Genomic DNA, 17,461 nt, shown 5'->3' on the forward strand with positions numbered 1-17,461 from the left:
AAAATATTAGAAAATTGCTTTTATTTTTGCCACATTACAAGACTCAACTCAGGTCTCCAGTTCATTGTTTTTCTCTGATTGATCGACAGCAGCTAAATTATTATTATTATTATTATTATTATTATTATTATTATTTTTATTTGTCACAAAAAACAACCTCCCTTTCATAAAAACAGCAACATCAGAGCCACGCGCATTCACAATAAACTGCATTTTAAGAATCTGTGTCAGTCCGCTATAAATATTAAAGGAACTCTGGTGAAAACACACAAACCGTATAAAACTGATCAATAGATTTAGGTGAAAAATATGCGAGCGGCAGGTTTTAGTTTGCTTGTCAGAGGCTCATTTAAAGTGTGAAAGATGTACTCTGATACAGAGTTATTCAAACGTCTTCAGGTGGTTGTAGAGCGACTGGACGTATGTAAACACACACATTGGGTCCGGCTTGTCCCCCATCTCCATCATGTCCTCCACCTCGATCAGACGGAGACAGTCGGCCTGCTGCCTGGAACACAATCACAGGAGAGGGAGGGGGAAGATGAATGACATGTAAACAACTTTATCTATTTCTATTCATTTAGTAGTGACGTTAAAATCAATTAAAGTAGATCCAAACACTGAAATCAACCTGGTTCCCAACCTTTTTTCCTTAAGGGACATATTTTCTGGATATTTTATGTTATATTGGACGCAGTAATAGTAGATAACAGCTGATAAACTGTACAATGAACCCAAATAATGAACACAACAAATAAATGCAGGAAGTTTGTGTAAAACAAGCAATTTGGATGAATTTGATGATATATTTAGGCAACGTTTTATACAATTCTCTGTCTGTATTATGTGTTTTTTTTTTTAGTTTTTAACAACAACGCTTTAATAAGCCTCTTTTTTCTGTGACAAATTCAGTTTTATATTCTCTCTGATGCCTGGTTTGGTTGTTTTAACCTTTCTAAAGCAGGATGAGGCTGTTTATCAGAGAGTGAAGGCTCTGTGAATACAGCTTGTGTTTATATCTTAAATAATAATCTAACCTTTAAAACTATATTCAGTTATATATATAGTTTTGTTTCACGGAAATAAACAACAAAGTATTTGTACTTTATTACTTCCAATCTCTGCTCAAAATACAGCTCAACTAAACTGTAGTAAAAAATATCCTTTAGGTCAGAAAACCTCTACTCTTACACTCATTCATTCACTCATTCACTCGTTCATCAGGTCTTTCTTACTCTGCGGTGGTGAAGGCCAGCTGGAGGTTGTGTTTGCGGTTGGCGGGGTCCAGCGTGTTGTAGTCAAACTCCAGCGGGAAGAAAGAGTGGACCAGAGCGCAGAACGCCATCCCGTCGCTCCAGCTGGACGAGAAGTTCTGGATATCTATGTTCTGGGAGAAAGACGATGACAACGGCGTCAAGTTAAACATTTATTACCTTATATTTTACTTTAAAGGACCCCTGACTGACATATTTTATGCATATTTCATAGTTCTTTTGTGCTTTCTGACCCTTTATCTTATTTTTACAAGCCTGTTCTTTAGTAGTTTAGATATATACCGTAAAACTTCCAATAAAAAGCAGGGTCCTTAAGCCTGCTGTGGCTACATGTTTTGACAAATAAACGCAGGTCTCCAATAGAGGCCTGGTCTGGATTTTAGAGAAATTATCTCGATGTATAAAACCTCTTAAAACCCACCGAGTCGCCCGTTTGAGCGAGTTTTAAGTCGTTTTGATCTCCTACACAAATATAAATGTTTAAACTTCTGTCAGTATGTACATAACGAACATCGTTAGATCAGTTATAGATTCTCCACAATTCAATCATTCAATATATTTTAAGAAAACAAACAACAACAAAGTTTAACGTTAATTAATTCTGAATTACCGGTAACACGGTAAACAAGAGAGATGGAAAAAAAACCTCTGAAGCATCATAATCATCATGTTAGTTGTCAAATTTGCTGAACAAAACTCAAGAGAAGCAGCAGTTAGAGTTTAGTTTAGTGCTAAAGGAATTAAAGGCCTGTCCCAAATAGAGGCCTGTCCCCAATAAAGGCAGGGGGAGTTCAGTGACTTAAGCAAATAAACGCCCGGGCTATTATTAGAAGTTTTACGGTAATACAACAAAGATGTCTGCTGTGTTACTGTTTGGGAATTACAGGAGGAAGTATGACAGATTTGGTCAGACCTGGTAGCCAATGGTTTTTGAGCGGCACCACTCCAGGAGGATCTGTTTTATACCGCTGGCACTGGACACGCCGAAACTCTGAGAGCGCTTCAGTTTCGGCTTCGAGTCCTTCGGTCTGTTCAAGAGAAACACGAGAATGTCGTTTTTTTATCTGAACTGCTGAAGATAATTAAAATAATTTAGATTAAAAATAAATACGTACTTTGTGGGCTCTGAGTTCATCCTCTCAAACATGGCCCGTTTGGCCTGAGCCCCGTTGGAGCGTGGGAGCGTTTGGGATTTCATCACGTCCTTAAACTCCACCCCTCCTGTCTTGTTTGCTTTCCTGTGGAGGAAAAACAGTAGAAAATATACACAGCTGGTAATAAAGTAAAGGGATAAAACATTAATATGCTGTGAAACTTCTATTAAATAGCTCAAGACTTTTATTTGCTTCACTCAACTCAACCGGCCTTTATTTGAGACGGGCCTTTAATTTCTTTCACGCAAAAGTCTCGCTCGGCAAAGATGGAAAAATACTCGTACTTTTATAGAAATTAAGATATCGAATAACTACGTGCTAGGCTAATCGATGTTGAAAAGACAACCACAGTTTTAAGAAGGTTAAAAGATAAAAAACTACGTAACTTATGTGTCTACGCACAAAAAAATATCAAACAGAACAGGGAAAAAAATCTTATAATATTCTATATTTTTCAACTCTGTTATTTTTTAAATTTTAGTTTGAAGTTTAGTTTGTTTATTTAAAAGGACAATGTGCACTTATATTAAATGTTTGCAATAAACAAAGAGATGGGCGCACCAGATTTGGCTTAAAGCTACAGTCCATCTGTAGTCCATTGCTGCTGGATAATCGGTCGGGTGTAACTGGCTAACACATTGGGAGAAAGGGGGATAAAATCTGATTCAAATTTATGAAAAAGGAAATGTGGGAACATTGGGCCTAATTTATAAAACAATCGCCTTAAATGAGATAGGAGATAATATTTTATTTATAAAATTATAATCTTGCTAATTAATCCACATTTTTACGAGGAAGATTCAGTTGAAACCTGCGTTTCTTTGTGTAAATGTGTAGCCACACCCGGCGTTCAATTGACGTTTTACTGCAACAATAGTCAACAATAACTTCCTGGTCTTCGTCGTCACTTACTTGTCCAAATTAGGTGAGAAACCAGATTTTATGATTGACTTGGAGGGAAGTAATTTCTCTGCCGAAACACAAAAAGAAGAGAGACATTAAAGAGATTAAAACTAAATAAGTTTGCACATTCAAACAGCTCATAAGAGGATTTACTGTTTTCTACCTGCAGGCTGAGGAAAGCTCACACTCCTCTTCAGACTCGGACTGGGCGTCTTCAGGACGGGCACTGGATTAAAGAGGAGAGATAAAAGTTAAATTAAATTAAAACAATTAAAAAAGACAAATAAAGACATCCTTTGGTTGAACTCACCCCGTTTAAAGGGATATTCCCCAGGTTTTACTGCAGGCTCCTGTGACGCTGTTATAGCCGATGATGAAGACTCTGGGTTGGATGTTAGAGGCAAGTGTGGTTTGGGTTGAGTGGCGTCTGATGAAGAGAGAAATAATGAATTAACGCTCGCTCCTTCTTTAGCTGGTTAATGTAACGCAGGGTTGTACCCACCACGTCTGAAGGCGTAGTCAGCTCTCTTTGTCGTCGGGGACTCTGGTACGGAAGGATTCGGGGCAGAAGCGGGACTCAGGTTGGAGGCAGCGGGGGCGTCGGGGCTGTGTTTGGGCACGGCCGTGAGGGGGAGGTGGACCAGAGCCTGAGATGCAGAGCCCGACTGCTCCGGTGGTACCTGGGACCTCGGCTCCTTCGCTGCAGACGCACCTGCACAGGCGACGGTGGATTATCGGAATAATGAAAGAATACAGGAACTTTACAGTCACTTTTAACAGAAATAGACAAAAAGTACTGATATAAACCGGCTTATCATATTCCACTTTATTGTATATAGTGTATATATTTTAGATTTTATTGTAATTTATTCTCTTTTTTTAATCTTTGCGACATTATTTACTACATTCCCCTCTACTGCTGTGCCACACATTGAGTAATTCAAGTTCATATTTCTGTACTACACATTTTTTTTTTATTGTTTATAGATTGGATAGATACTTTCTAAATGTACATTACATTGACATTTAAAGAAGAGATGTTTGGCTGCTCGGTTGCTATGGTATCGTGAGGTGGTTGCTATGGTATTCTGAACAGTAAAAGGGTGTTACTAACTGGTTGCTAGGTGGTTAGTAGGGAGGTTGGGATGGTTGTTTTCGTGTTTGTACCGACCTCTAATGAAAGAATATTCCCCTGCGTCTCCTGTTGGAGCCTCTGCCGTACAGTGGACAGCTGCTTTAGGCACCGGCGCTGGAGACGGCACCGGTTTGGTGGCGATCAGACCCTCTGGACTGGGTTTGGTTGTCATGGCAGTGACGGGGAGATGTGGCTGGGGTTCGTCAGCATCTGAAAGAGGGAGAATCTGATGAGAAAGTGAAGTCAAAGTGGAAATAAAAGCACTCTAGCCTCCTCGTAGATTTCCCACCAAACTCACAAACAGAAACAGCAGAATTAAGGAGTCAGCTGAGGTTTTTAGGTAATTAAGAGTTTGGTTAAACTTTGATTAAACAAGATTTTCCTCTCACCACGTTTAGTAGGAGACTCTACTGATTTTACTGGAGTTTCTTTAGGTGTTTTGGGCGCTGACGCAGGAGACTGAGGAACTGCTTCAGAGCTGGATTTCGTCATGGCGGTGAGGGGATGATGGGGAAGAAGACCTGATTCTTCCTGGTCTGGAAGGAAAAGAAGAATCTTATTAATATCTGAAAATCAGTAGGCACGTGTATCATGTTAAGATGTACAAAAAAGCCTCTGGGAGTCATATCCTAAACCCAGCAGGAAGTCAAACATGTCAAATTTTGGCGCCATATCTGCCACTTTCCAGGCCTTCTGTTTTAACAAACTCCTCCTGCAGAACAGAACGGATCGACCTCAGATTTGGTCAATCCACCTTAAAAACGTTCACGCTTAAAAGCGATCAAAATCTTGAGGTTTCGACTATCGACGTGTCCGTGGCGTTCATTAGAAAATGGCAGTTTCACCATGAAAAAGGAACCCTGCACAAGACTGGTCCTCACTTCTTTCCCCAATAGTTCCTGTTCAGAGCAACGATTGTAGTGTTTTTGAATCATTCACTGATGTGTGCGTGTTCTAAGTTCATTAATATGACTACGTAGCAGGTTGATATTGAAACAAAATGTTACAAGAAACTTATTTTAAATCACATTTCAGCGATCATAATCTAAATTTTATAGTATTTTGATAGTATTAATTAATTAATTTCATTTTTTTATTTTATATATGTACACACATATATGTTCCACTAAAGGCAGCTCACGTTACCACCGTTAAATACCATAGTTTGAGAACCAGTGAAATAAAACAACCAACTACTGACTGAAAATCAAAATCACTGTGAACAACATGACTGATACTTTCAGGTTTATTTGACTTATACATTTATAGGAGAATTGATCAACGCTCTTAGAAGCTTGTGAAGTGATTTTGATTTATTGATATTTGAAGTTTTAATCACAGACTTTTACACTTTACCAGTTATTTAATTCTGAATACATTACTTTTTCTAATCTGACCTTGATTTTATGACATTAAAACATCTTTTTTTTAATATTTGATACATTTATAATCTGTCGCTGTGGAGATTTAAACTCATCTTGCAGGTAACTCTGAATTGTTTGTATAAAAACAAATAATGTCGTGATAATGTGTGAAACATGAACCAACTCACGAGGCGCGTTGTGAGTTTCCAAAGGAGACTGAAGAGAGTTAGTTAAAGCTGAAGCCTCTGGGTCTGGTTTCGTGGTGGCGGTGAGAGGCCGGTGGGACTGGGGACCAACAGCAGAGTCCACTGATGAGCTTCCTGAGAACGTAACCACAGAACCACAGGTGAGTTCAGCTCGTCCGAGGGGGGTTTACCTGCGAGCAACTTCTCAGATGATCTGCTTCATACCTTGGTTTCCGTTCACTTGTGCAGTCGTGGCGACGTGGGCAACGCTTTTCTCTCCTTTTGCGTCGGTGCCCTGATCAGAAAATCCAGAAATTCTATTAATGGCATCCACAAACTCATTCAGAGCCTCAAACACAGTTAATGGAGGGATGATGTGATAGATGGTGTCTAAATGTTACAGACTGGATCTTTAAGTGCTGATAATTAGAACAAATTCTTCTGAACTGCTCAAAGCTGAAATGATATAAAAAAACAGCATATCTTTTTCTTTTTCTTTTTATTTGTGCTTCAATTTCTCGACTAAATATAACAGACATGGCTCGTTTCCATTGTACGCTGATCCAGGGACTGTTTTACTGCACTATGAACACTTTTACACTTGATATTTTAAGTTAATTCAGCTATAGACAGTTCACTCAGGAGGCAGGTTTATCCCTAATGGAACTGGTACAAGAACCAGAGCTCATTTGTTGGAAAAGGGGTCCTTCTGGTCCTCACTTCTCTTCACGATAGTTCCCATTTGGATCCACGATTGCAGTGTTTTTGAACCATTCATTTTACCTCTGCTCACTATCTTACCGTCACATTTTATCTCGTAACTAATCATGGATGTATGAGTGCGCTATGTTCATTAATGTGACTACGTATCGGGCTGATATTGTAACGAAATGTTACAGGAAACTTATTTTAAATCACATTTCAGCGATCATAATTTAAATTTTGTAATATTTTGATAGTATTATACGTTTTTTTATAATTAATTTAAAAAGAAAAATCATTGTACTCTGATCCAGGGACATTTTTACTGCACTATGACTACTTTTACTTTTGATATTTTAAGTAATATAGACTATGAAACAGTCTCAATTTAATGCTGATGCCTCTTTATGACCGACATAAACAAACAAGACCATCAGCGATAAGATTGGCTATTTTAATTATTCTTAATGTCCGCCACCGGGTCGGATTCAGTCGGATTCTGCTCGAAATCAATGAACCGAGGCGGTGGAAACACTACCGCTGTTGTCCACAGGGGCCGCCAGAATCAACACAAAATGAAAGTTCGCTATAAGAACTTTAAGTGAAGTAAATCTGGTTACTTTTCCCACCACTGAGCTGAAATTAAAGTATATATTAATAATAAAAGTGAGAGGGAATGGGGGGGACTAATATCTAACTTCCAAAATACTGAATTGGACAAATCTTAATGAAGAATTCTGCAATAAATCCCTTTATTTATTTTGCTCGCCATGACCTCAGGAAGGTAAATAAGTTATGAAAGACGTGCAGCTAACTGTGTCTGTGTCTGTTTGTACGTTTGCCTTAGCAACATCACTCATCGGGGTTCAACATTCATCCGCTCACAACAAACAAAGAGGGTCCTTTTGTCTTTCAAACTGCTGCACGCTGTGGAGCTAAAATTAATTTTAAGCCCTTATCATCTGTGATAAGCCTGCCTCTGTGTGTGTGTGTGTGTGTGTGTGTGTGTGTGTGTGCTCACTCCTCTAAATGTGTGATCTTCAGCTGTTAACAGCTGAAAACATCTCCTTTAACGACAGCTGTGGCCAACAAACCCATGTTCCCACTGAGAGAAGCTATTTTAGATTTTGCAATCAGCCCCTTTGCGAGAGTTTCCGCTCCACTCTTCTTACATCCCAATATAGCCCCAAATGGATGCTTTAGAAATCAGGGAGTTAGCCTGAGCAGTTCAAACAGCGACTAAGTATATCAGCCTGAAGCTTGGCCTGTGTTTGCCCCCGCTCCCACCTCCCACCTCTCACCACCCCCCCGGGCCTTTTGCTTTCCAGAGGTCTGGCAGCCAACGCAGTAAAGCCATTTCAGCCAGTCCGTCAACCGCTCGTCAGGAGGGAGATTAGCGCCGCAGAGATCTGTGGGCTCCACGGTAGCTCTTGCAGGATATCACAGTCTGACTCCGTCTGACCCCGTTAATCCCTTCAACCTCTCGCTGGGTTTACGGCCGATGTCGCTTTGGCTCTTTCTTAGAAACATGCAAACATGCTTCGGTTGGAGGCAAACAGACACAGACACAGGCATGTCCATTATTATGAGAAAAACGCGATCGAGGAGTTCGTTCTGATGGTTGAATCCACAATGAAATAAGATATGATGATACTGAGCCAGTCTTTATTTTCACTCTATTGTTAACAAGTGGATACTGTAAAGATAACTGACCAGGTAACTGAATGAGCCGACTTTGAGACCCCCCAAAAAAACACCTGTCAGTCAAGAAAGTACAGTAGTATCTAGAGCAAGTGTTTGGTTTGTCCATTCTGGGCTACCGTAGAAACACGGTGGTTCAACATAGCGGCTGGTAAAAGTGGTAAATGTCCGCTAACATGATAACTGTATATGTTGCCACAGAGCAGGAGCTGTACTACAGTTCATCTTCAGGCACTGAGCATTGGATTCAGATTGGAAGCAACATGAGACAAGACGCAATAATCATCTTTTAATTCATAAAGATACAAAAAATAAAAATGTTAGCCTCAAAGGAAGGAGTTTTAACACTCAGAAATGAGTTACATGTTAGCACCTCTGGTTCCCTCACCACCTTTTTGAAGGGTTTTTTTGTTAGATGGCTGAAATAAAGTCTGTTATTAATTTTATTCTATTATTCTACGACATAAAACACATCAGTAAATACCTCGCCTGTGGACGAGACTACAGAGGTTTTTACATCTTTGTTGTGTTTATGGTTGCTCTCTTGCTCCAACTTTTAGTTTTTAAATACAAGATTAGAAGTTGGAAGTTTAGTCGTGGTGACGTTAAAGTCATGCGACTGTGGTGTAGTTTGTTTATAGCCTAACGTTAGCTTTTTACTCCTGGCGATCGCATTTACGCTGCAACAATCATAAAGGTGGTAAAACCTGTAAGTATCATAAAGACTCATTTTCTGTAATAATCCAAAAGCTTTTTGTCGAAGGAAAACATAAAATACACAAAGATACATCATTCCTGCTGCACTCTGCAAGGAAACTATTTCAAAATTACAGATAAAAAGATGATGGAGCAGAGCATTAACTGATGAATCAGAGGGTTATCTTAACACTGTGGTACGTCAGAGTCGGGGGCCTGACGGGTGGGAAAACACCGGGGTGATTTCAGCGGACAGGAATGTTGGCAGGGTGTGCGTTTCGACAGGACAGCTGGTTGTCACTCTCCGGGTGTGGGCCCGGTGGGGTATTACTGACAGGGACGTCGATTGCAATTCAACTTTCCATTCGGAGATTTGAGACTCGGACTGGCCGGAAAACAAGATTCCTGAGCGATTAGGGGACAGATATTTATTCAGATATCCGCCTTCATAGTGTGAGCGTGTGACGTCATAAAAAAAAAAAAAAAAAAAAGGATACTGTTCTTGTTTTGTCAGCTAGTCCACTACATCCCCGACTGTGGCTCATCTGCAGTATTTTGGGACAGAGGCTCCAAAGAGCCACAGCTCAGTCCCGAATAACACACCCCAAAAATACACGTGCCCTTTGGAGGACCTGCTGTTATAAAAGCGGGTCATGAGCAGAAGAGGGCTGAGATGGCGGGCGGGTTGTGGGGGGGAGGTAGGGAAGGGTGTAATGTGTGCGCCGGTTTGGGCCAATGTAAGGATATCATCCTCCAATTAATTTGAATATTCATCACTCGTCTGCGGTTTAAAAATAATGATATGATACGGCTGTTCTCTGGGGTTAGAGGTTAAATATATATTGGACTGCAGAACCCTCAAATCCAAGTTGGGGCCCCCTCGACACAATCCTAAATCCTCTCAACTCACATGGAGGTTTTTTATGGATCAGGACAGCTCAGTTCATAAGCAGGTCTGATCTCTTTGAAGGGTTATTTTTTCTGCACACACTGGCTGGATGATGCAGTGGTGATATTTTGTGCATCCACTCACTGTTTGAACTCCTTGACGTAGGCACAACTTTGTGAATGAGAGGTTTTTGTGTGAAGCTAAACTAACCTAGAAAGGAGGTTTGGGCAGAGTCGAGTGTGCCGGTTACGAGCTAAACGCTGAACTCCGTGCCCTCCTCCAAACACAAAGGTAGAGCTGCTGAGGTTCCTTGGCATGGTGGGGTATAAACAAGTCCTACAGCAAGTAGAGCTGCAGTCGATTAATTGATTAGTTGTTAAGTATTGAGTCAAGAAAAAGTCCCTGTGGTTTCTTTAGTCCTCTGTGACAGTGAACTGAATGTCTTTGGGTTACATCTAGGATAACACAGCAGATAATAAAAGGTTAATCACATTATATAAATCATAATAATGATCCAGTGTTTCATGATATTGGTGATATAGATTGGTATTAGTTACTGGATCGGTGCCTCTACGAGTGAAGTTGTGCATCGTACTGAGCTGTTACACATTATTACTCCAGGATTATCTTACCATTATTTGTGTTCAAGTAAAGTACAACATCACACAATCAAATAAGGCTTGTGATGATTCGTGCACAGCTTTAAAACACCTTCTTCTACAGACAAACCCATCCAAGGATCTCCCTCTTTTGTGGTAATATCCTGTAAACTGTATTTTATCTGTAGAGAAACAGAAGTAGTACTCACATTCATTTCAGTGTGTCTCTTTGCTCTCCATGGAGGAGGGGCTGGGGTGTTGCTGGGAGCAGCAGCAGCAGCAGCATGGGTTGATCCTCCACTTGACCCAGATGGATCAGAGTATGTGGAAGTGGACTGACTTGACTGGCTGCTTTCTGATCTTCCAGAGCTAACCAGCCCTCTCTGGTCTTCCTGGGTCTTGGACTGTATCTGTGCATGTCCGTTCTCTACAGCATCCTCCACATTCTTCCCCTGCACTTCAGCAGGGCTCCTCTCGATCTTCACCCCGGCGAGACCCTCCACCAGGCGGCTGAGAGCCTCCAGCTTCGCCCTGAGCTGCAGGTTCTCCTCCTGCAGCCTGGTCACCGCACCGGCCAAGGGTCCATTGGAAATGCACAGCTCCTCGATCCTCTGCTCTATGTGCTGCTTGAAAGCGCTCACGTCCACGTGAACCTCCCTGACGGCGGCTTGCAATGTGGCCTTGAACTGGACCAGAGCCTCGCTCACCATCGCCTCCTGAGAGCTCTCTCTGGCTACATCCATGACTTCTTCCTGGACCCTCGCCACCCCCTTGAGATTCAAGTGAAATGAGTAACGGGGTGATCAGAACGGAGCTCAGAAACAAAACCTTCGATCTTCCTTGTGTTTGTCAGTTCGTTCTCTGATCCTTACAGTGAAATGAAGGGTTTGAGTTCTTGACCAAACTGTTTCCTTCCTTCTGAGGAAGCGATCAAAGACGTTCCATGCCGCCTTTTCCCGAGCAAAGTCGAAGATGCAAAATGATTTTTAAAGGATGACCGGTGTTGCTGGAAGGTTCCTTCCTTGGCAGCAACTCATTAAAGTCCCATCAAGCTCCATGGAGGACTTCTCTCAATGTGCGTATTCTCTTACTCTCCCCTCTCATCTGGTCAAAGTAAGAGCGGTTGTTTATTTATAAGTCATGGAAAACTCATGCACAATGTCATCTTCGGAAAAGAGATTACGTACTGAACGGGCAGATCAGGTTCTCGTTGCATGCGGGAGCCGGTGGGAATGATCAAACTAACCTTTCGAACGGATCCAGTTGAAGTGGCAGGGTATTTTGTTGCGTCTTCCTTGGTAGCGCATCTAGCGTGCGTTTCCTCGATGTTTACCCCCTGCTGCCCCAGCACAGTGTGTTGTCTGCTGAGCTATCTGTGGCTCCTAAACTTGGGAGCAACAGGTTCGCCTCAGTATTTCGGGACACAAAAGGGGGGCGGGAAAAGATCAAATGGGGAGGAGGGGCCTGGATCATTCACATGTTTCTGTCTCTGTGGTATTGGTTGCAAGGTTTTCTATGTCAGGTTTATTCTGAAAGGGACTTAAAATACGAGGAAATAATCTAAAAAGTCCACTCCCTATATTAAAGACACATTAAGGCCCAAAGTTTAAGTACAGAAGATTTTCAATTTGAGTTTTTTTTTTTTGAGTATTAGTAGCATTTTAACAGTTTATTAGTTGAGATTCATCAAAGTTTGTTTATGTTTTAAACACAAAAAAACCCATCTTGTTATGGTAAAGTTAATGAATTTTCACACTTACTCTATTAATCTGTTTAAATATCCACACATTGAAGTAAAACAGAAATAATCTGTATCCAAATAATGTGTTACCTAATAAATCTAATGCTCTTAAAACCTCAGATTAAGAAAATTAAGCACGTCACATTTTAATTAGTAATAGGATACAGAAATATCTATTTTTCACCGAACTAAATCTCACACTTTCTGTATTTCTGTACTTATGTATTGACTGGATTGACAAATTAATCTTTTAATTTACCTTTAAGTTACAGAAACTTGAATTTTCTTCACCTTACACTTTAAAATACGTATTTTCCAGCACTGAAACACTTTTTCCTTCTGATTTCATGTTGGCGATCCCAGAAAAAACTGATATATAGTATATAAATGGATGAATGTATAAACCAACAACATAAACTTTAAATCCTCATCAGTCACCTGCAATGGTGGATTTTCACTGTAGTTTCATCCTGTTAAAGAGGCTGATGAAGAGGAGGTCAAATTATTAGGGCCGAGCACTGAAAGTGTGAAGGCCCTATTGTAATTGAAGCAATTCTTCTTTTTCTTTTTCCTCCCAAACAAACGCATATTTGAACAAAATCCTCCTAGGAAATTGATCGGAACAAATTCAGATTTGGACACAGCCATCTAAAGACATTCATGATTAAAAGTTGTGCTATTTACGACATTCCCTCAAAAAGCACACACCCCCCCCCCCCCCCCACAAACCCCCCCCAAAATTTAATTTAAAAATTACAATATAAAAAAAAAAATATTTTTTATAAAAACCCCCCCCCCAACACCTTAAATATTCAGATAGTGATAGCGCCACCTACTGGAAATCTGCTAGTGGCAACTTGTGGCTGTTATTTGGAAGCTTTGCACGTTTGAACGCGTGGCGATGGCGTCGGCGTGCGGCGTGGGGCGTGGGCGCGGCGTGGCGTGGCTGCAGCTGCAGCGGGAGACCACCGCGCAGGCCCCGATGTGAGTTGATGGCGAGGTCCCACCCAACGCTGCTTGCAGCTTTAATTTGTATTATGTTTGGGTCCACACAAGAATGATAACATGTATGAAATATTTTTATTTTTCACTTTTTCAACATTAACATTTTGAAAATATTTTGAAAACATTTAGAAAACTGGAAAAGAATCAATATTGCAAAATTACACAACAGCAATAGAACAATGTCAATATCCATTTTGTGTGTGTGTGTGTGATATTTCAGATTCTTGTCAGATTTCAGATTCTTCATCCTCCTAATACTCATCATCCTCCACTTCATCCAGCATTTCCAAGAACATTTCAACTGCAGCCATAACAGCTTGGATGAGAAAACATAAAAGGAAGAGAATGTTTTGAATGACAAGCAAACCTTTTGATCAATATGTAGCTAGATAAATAAATGCGCGCACGCCACACACACACACACACACACACACACACACACACACACACACACAGTAATGTTAGCCAGCTTGGTTACCTAGATAGTTTCACAAACTATAAAATAGGCAAATTTGATGATAGATGGTAAGAAACACATACTCTTTCACACAGTAGTCATGAATGACACGCACAAACATTTGAGGTAAAATAATAAAGATAATACTTACATATATCCTAATCTAATAATCTTCTTAAGGGGTGACACTTATGATATAGTCCACAAAATATATATTCCTGACAGTCACAGTTGATAAGAATCAAAGGTTCCCATGAAATCCCATAGGAAATGAACGTGAATTAATTTTTGACCCACTTATGAAAGCTACAATTTCGAAAAATTTATAAATGGTAAGTAAAAAATTTTAATGGCATGATATCAATAACATTTTTTTTGTGGAATAGCTGCAAGAAAATGACCTCAACCGGGTCATTTTTGACCTACTTATGCATCTAAGGGTTAGGAATGCCAGGTTTGTGCAGGATGTCCTGTGTTATGCAATTTGATGATTCTGTTTGACTAATCTGGTCTGCGGTGTTTTCATGTTATCTTTAAGTATCAGACCGGCGTGATACCAAAAAAAACCAAACCTGGTAACAGTTATTACCCACAATGGAAAACCCAAAAAGAAAAGTTTTCCAACTGGCCACTGTCAGTCCAGGAATTGTGATTGCTAATATATTTGCGTATGCCTGTTGAATGTTTAATGTGGAATGGAAAATAAATGTCTACATTAAACAAATGTTAAGAACTGTATCAGACTGAATCTTATCGCATCAAAATTAAAATTATTTCATATCAAAAATGCATTGTCCCTGAATCGTAGTCCATGTATCTAGATGAGATAGGAGGGATGCACATCTCTATTTTTTGGCTATAATGATGCAAATGTACCTTCAGAGGCAGCGTCTTCATCATCGTCATCCACTGAAACAGAGAGAAATAATGTTTTCATTTGATTGATACCATCTGCATCACAATTTACATGTGTCCCTCTCAGACTCAAAACTCTTTCAAATCTAAATACGCAGATGTCATACACATACTAAAGAACTCAGCATGACCTTGTCTCATCTCTCGTGTCCACTGAGGCTATTTGTTGTGTGTAATGTCCCTCTAAATAACCTTAATATTCAATTATAGACATTTTTAAGCACCAACTTATTGTTGTTTATACCACCATGGAAACCTGAACTTCTGGTAACTATTGTAGCAGGACCTTTCTGGTGCTGCTAAGCTTAAACAATATCAAAGCATTAAAGAGTAAGTGTAATGTAATCTGCATGATTTTAAAAAAAAGAAAGCTTTAGGACAAAACAAGCACAAGTCAAAGTGACAGACTGCTACGACATCATGTTGTTCTTGTTCCTCTCTTCCTGTCACTGACCTTTTGCTTCCAAACTCTGCAGTAGATCGTTCCTGTTGATCTTCTTTAAAACCTTCTTCGTCACCTTCACAGCTCCAGGAAGTGTGTAGGTCTGGACCATCAGATCGAGTGTGTCCAACGTCCTGGCATTCTCCAGCTTGCTCCATGGGATAGTTGAGTCTTTATGTTGTTTACCCTTCAGGAACCACTTGAAGCGCTTAAATTCATCTTCTCCGAGGTTGTCCAGAGTGCTCAAGAGGACCTTCTTTGTCATTTTGTCTCCCTGGTAAAATCAGAGAATATTGTTAACCTGCAGGACAGTTTCCTGTCTGTCTGTATTTCTACCATTACAGTATATATAGTGGACCGAGCTTTTGGGTCTGTGAATCGAATTAACAACCAGTAGGGGGCAGCTCTGATAGTATTGAGTCTTATGGAGAAGTTGATTTATGAGCTCAGTAAACAGTTTCCAAATTAGTTTGTGGCCTCAATCAATAATTTCAGTCTTCTTCCATACAGCATGATGTTTATTTAGTAAATTATGGTCCCATTTAGGGACAGTGAGTCCGTCCAGCTCAACGCACCAAACTCAGATCAAACTGTCAAACTAGTCAGTGTTGACTATTTCTCTCCTCAAATCTTTTCACAAACATATTTAAATGTACTGTTTATCTGGAATACGGGAACGTATGTGACCAGGCTAGCCGCCATTGTTTCATGCTACAGATAAGTCGAAACCAAGAGCAGCCAATGAGAGCAGCTCATCTTGCAGTACATCATCTCTACTGACTGCAAAAGCCCGACCGTAATGCTGAACTCAAGGCATAAAAACGGGACTCCGCAAACCAATGAGTGACGTCCTGATAGGTTCACATTTGATTTCTACTAAATACTCTTGCTGTTTAGACAAAGAACAAGTTTGTTTGAAAGAATAACACATTCCACATGTCTGGAGTGACTGATCAACTCTGGACAATGATAACATGCATAATTCTCTTATAATGTGACTAACCTCAGGTAAAACACATACATCATATAAATTCTGACATTCTGCAGTTGAACAGGTATTATAAATATACTCAACACTCACACTGAAAAAGGAGCCGTCTTTTCTGTGACTGAAGTCGATTCTCCTGCAGACTGAGACGGTTGAATCTGTGAAGTCTTTAAAAGCTTAAAAATACGTGACTGATTGAAGGTAGACTATTATTTTGTGTCACGTTCAGCTGCTCTGCTCACTTTCACACAGGAAAGCGTTTCTTCTCACAGTAAGTTTGAGCTGTCAGGTTTCCACTTTTATTTTTCTTAAGACGACTATAAATCAGGAACTTGTTCCTGATTGAAGTTCCTGTTTGCTATAATCAGTTCCCATTTTAGGGTCATAATATGTGACTGACACAGCTTCAGTGACCCTTTATCATAATGATGATTCAATATGTTCTGTGTAGTGTAAAAGTAACACACAGTGTAATTGGAGAGATATCATGTGTCCATGTGTGTTGATTGTTCTACATCTTTTGTCGTAAACTGGGTTTTTAGACTTTTACTATGGCATTTAGATGAAAACAAAATCATTTTAATTTGGCGAGAAGTAATATTTATACGAAAAATGTATATTCATATTGTAACTGAATCTTTTCTCTTGCGTCTCTCGCCAAGAAACAGGAAGTTTTGGAGCCTTGGATTTGAGCCTTTGAACTTTAAATAACATACTTTTTAATCTTTGGGTTTGGGGTGGAAAGGTAGCAAGTATTTAAAATCTGCCACAAATATGTTAAGTTACTGAGCGCCAGTTGGAAAAAATGATACCAAAGATCATTTTGTTTAGTTAATTCTATTGTTAAAATGACATTACATTGGTTGAAGAGCGCTTCATGACTTGATTAAGACTCTGGACTTGGCTGTCTTGACTTGAGACTATTAACAAAACAATGAACCTCTGGTATTTGCAACAGTTATAAGCTACAACTGTGTTTTACCTTTGGAAAATCTACCTCTGTTTTTATAAGATTCCTGTAAAACAGCACAGAAATTGCTGCATTTGTTGAGAGTATATGACTTTAAATAAGAAAGATAGAATACAGAATGAAGATTTAAAGAAATGTGGAGCTCTGAAAGTCATTTTTAAAACCTCATGATCTGGTTTATTCTACCAGCACAGTTAAGCTTTATGAGTCTATTTATATTTTCTAATTAGTGTCTAGATTACCTTCACAAGATGGTCTTCAGTCCAGCAGCTCGAGCCAGCAGCGCCTCCCGGTGGCCATGACTTCACATTACAGCTGACAGACGACCTAAAACGGCACCG

General features: G+C 39.9%; 2 protein-coding genes across 4 annotated transcripts; both read right to left on the bottom strand.

Moving 5' to 3' along the window:
• Positions 1–4: 4 nt before the first annotated feature.
• Positions 5–11,998, bottom strand: LOC127364308 (smoothelin-like protein 2). 3 transcript variants are annotated; one of them, XM_051401729.1, is made up of 14 exons: positions 11,849–11,998; positions 10,812–11,706; positions 6,241–6,310; positions 6,019–6,150; positions 4,856–5,002; positions 4,503–4,676; positions 3,834–4,043; positions 3,642–3,758; positions 3,495–3,557; positions 3,341–3,398; positions 2,390–2,512; positions 2,188–2,302; positions 1,236–1,387; positions 5–508 (listed from the first exon to the last, which is right to left on the bottom strand). In XM_051401729.1, the coding sequence occupies exons 2-14, from the start codon at positions 11,343–11,345 to the stop codon at positions 382–384; spliced, it is 2,022 nt and encodes a 673-aa protein (XP_051257689.1). In that variant the 5' UTR covers positions 11,346–11,706; positions 11,849–11,998; the 3' UTR covers positions 5–381. The 3 variants fall into 3 exon arrangements, with proteins under 3 accessions (XP_051257689.1, XP_051257691.1, XP_051257690.1); XM_051401731.1 differs by having other exon boundaries at positions 11,790–11,998; XM_051401730.1 differs by having other exon boundaries at positions 10,812–11,998.
• A 1,406-nt stretch (positions 11,999–13,404) lies between these two features.
• Positions 13,405–16,430, bottom strand: LOC127364318 (NACHT, LRR and PYD domains-containing protein 6-like). Its single transcript, XM_051401745.1, has 4 exons — positions 16,244–16,430; positions 15,175–15,436; positions 14,682–14,714; positions 13,405–13,664 (listed from the first exon to the last, which is right to left on the bottom strand). Exons 2-4 carry the CDS (start codon positions 15,425–15,427, stop codon positions 13,600–13,602), a joined length of 351 nt encoding a protein of 116 aa, XP_051257705.1. The 5' UTR covers positions 15,428–15,436; positions 16,244–16,430; the 3' UTR covers positions 13,405–13,599.
• Between the last annotated feature and the right edge of the window lie 1,031 nt (positions 16,431–17,461).

Source organism: Dicentrarchus labrax, unplaced genomic scaffold, assembly GCF_905237075.1.
Source record: "Dicentrarchus labrax unplaced genomic scaffold, dlabrax2021, whole genome shotgun sequence".
Taxonomy (NCBI): Eukaryota; Metazoa; Chordata; class Actinopteri; family Moronidae; genus Dicentrarchus; species Dicentrarchus labrax.

Excerpts from the sequence above, each read along its gene's own strand:
- LOC127364308 (XM_051401729.1), bottom strand. The coding sequence starts at position 11,345 with ATGGATGTAGCCAGAGAGAGCTCTCAGGAGGCGATGGTGAGCGAGGCT. Across the intron at positions 6,151-6,240 it reads ACAAGTGAACGGAAACCAAG|GAAGCTCATCAGTGGACTCT; the intron begins GTATGAAGCAGA and ends TTACGTTCTCAG. Across the intron at positions 3,558-3,641 it reads GGAATATCCCTTTAAACGGG|TGCCCGTCCTGAAGACGCCC; the intron begins GTGAGTTCAACC and ends TCTTTAATCCAG.
- LOC127364318 (XM_051401745.1), bottom strand. The coding sequence starts at position 15,427 with ATGACAAAGAAGGTCCTCTTGAGCACTCTGGACAACCTCGGAGAAGAT. Across the intron at positions 14,715-15,174 it reads GCAGAGTTTGGAAGCAAAAG|TGGATGACGATGATGAAGAC; the intron begins GTCAGTGACAGG and ends TCTCTGTTTCAG. Across the intron at positions 13,665-14,681 it reads TGAAGACGCTGCCTCTGAAG|CTGTTATGGCTGCAGTTGAA; the intron begins GTACATTTGCAT and ends TTCTCATCCAAG.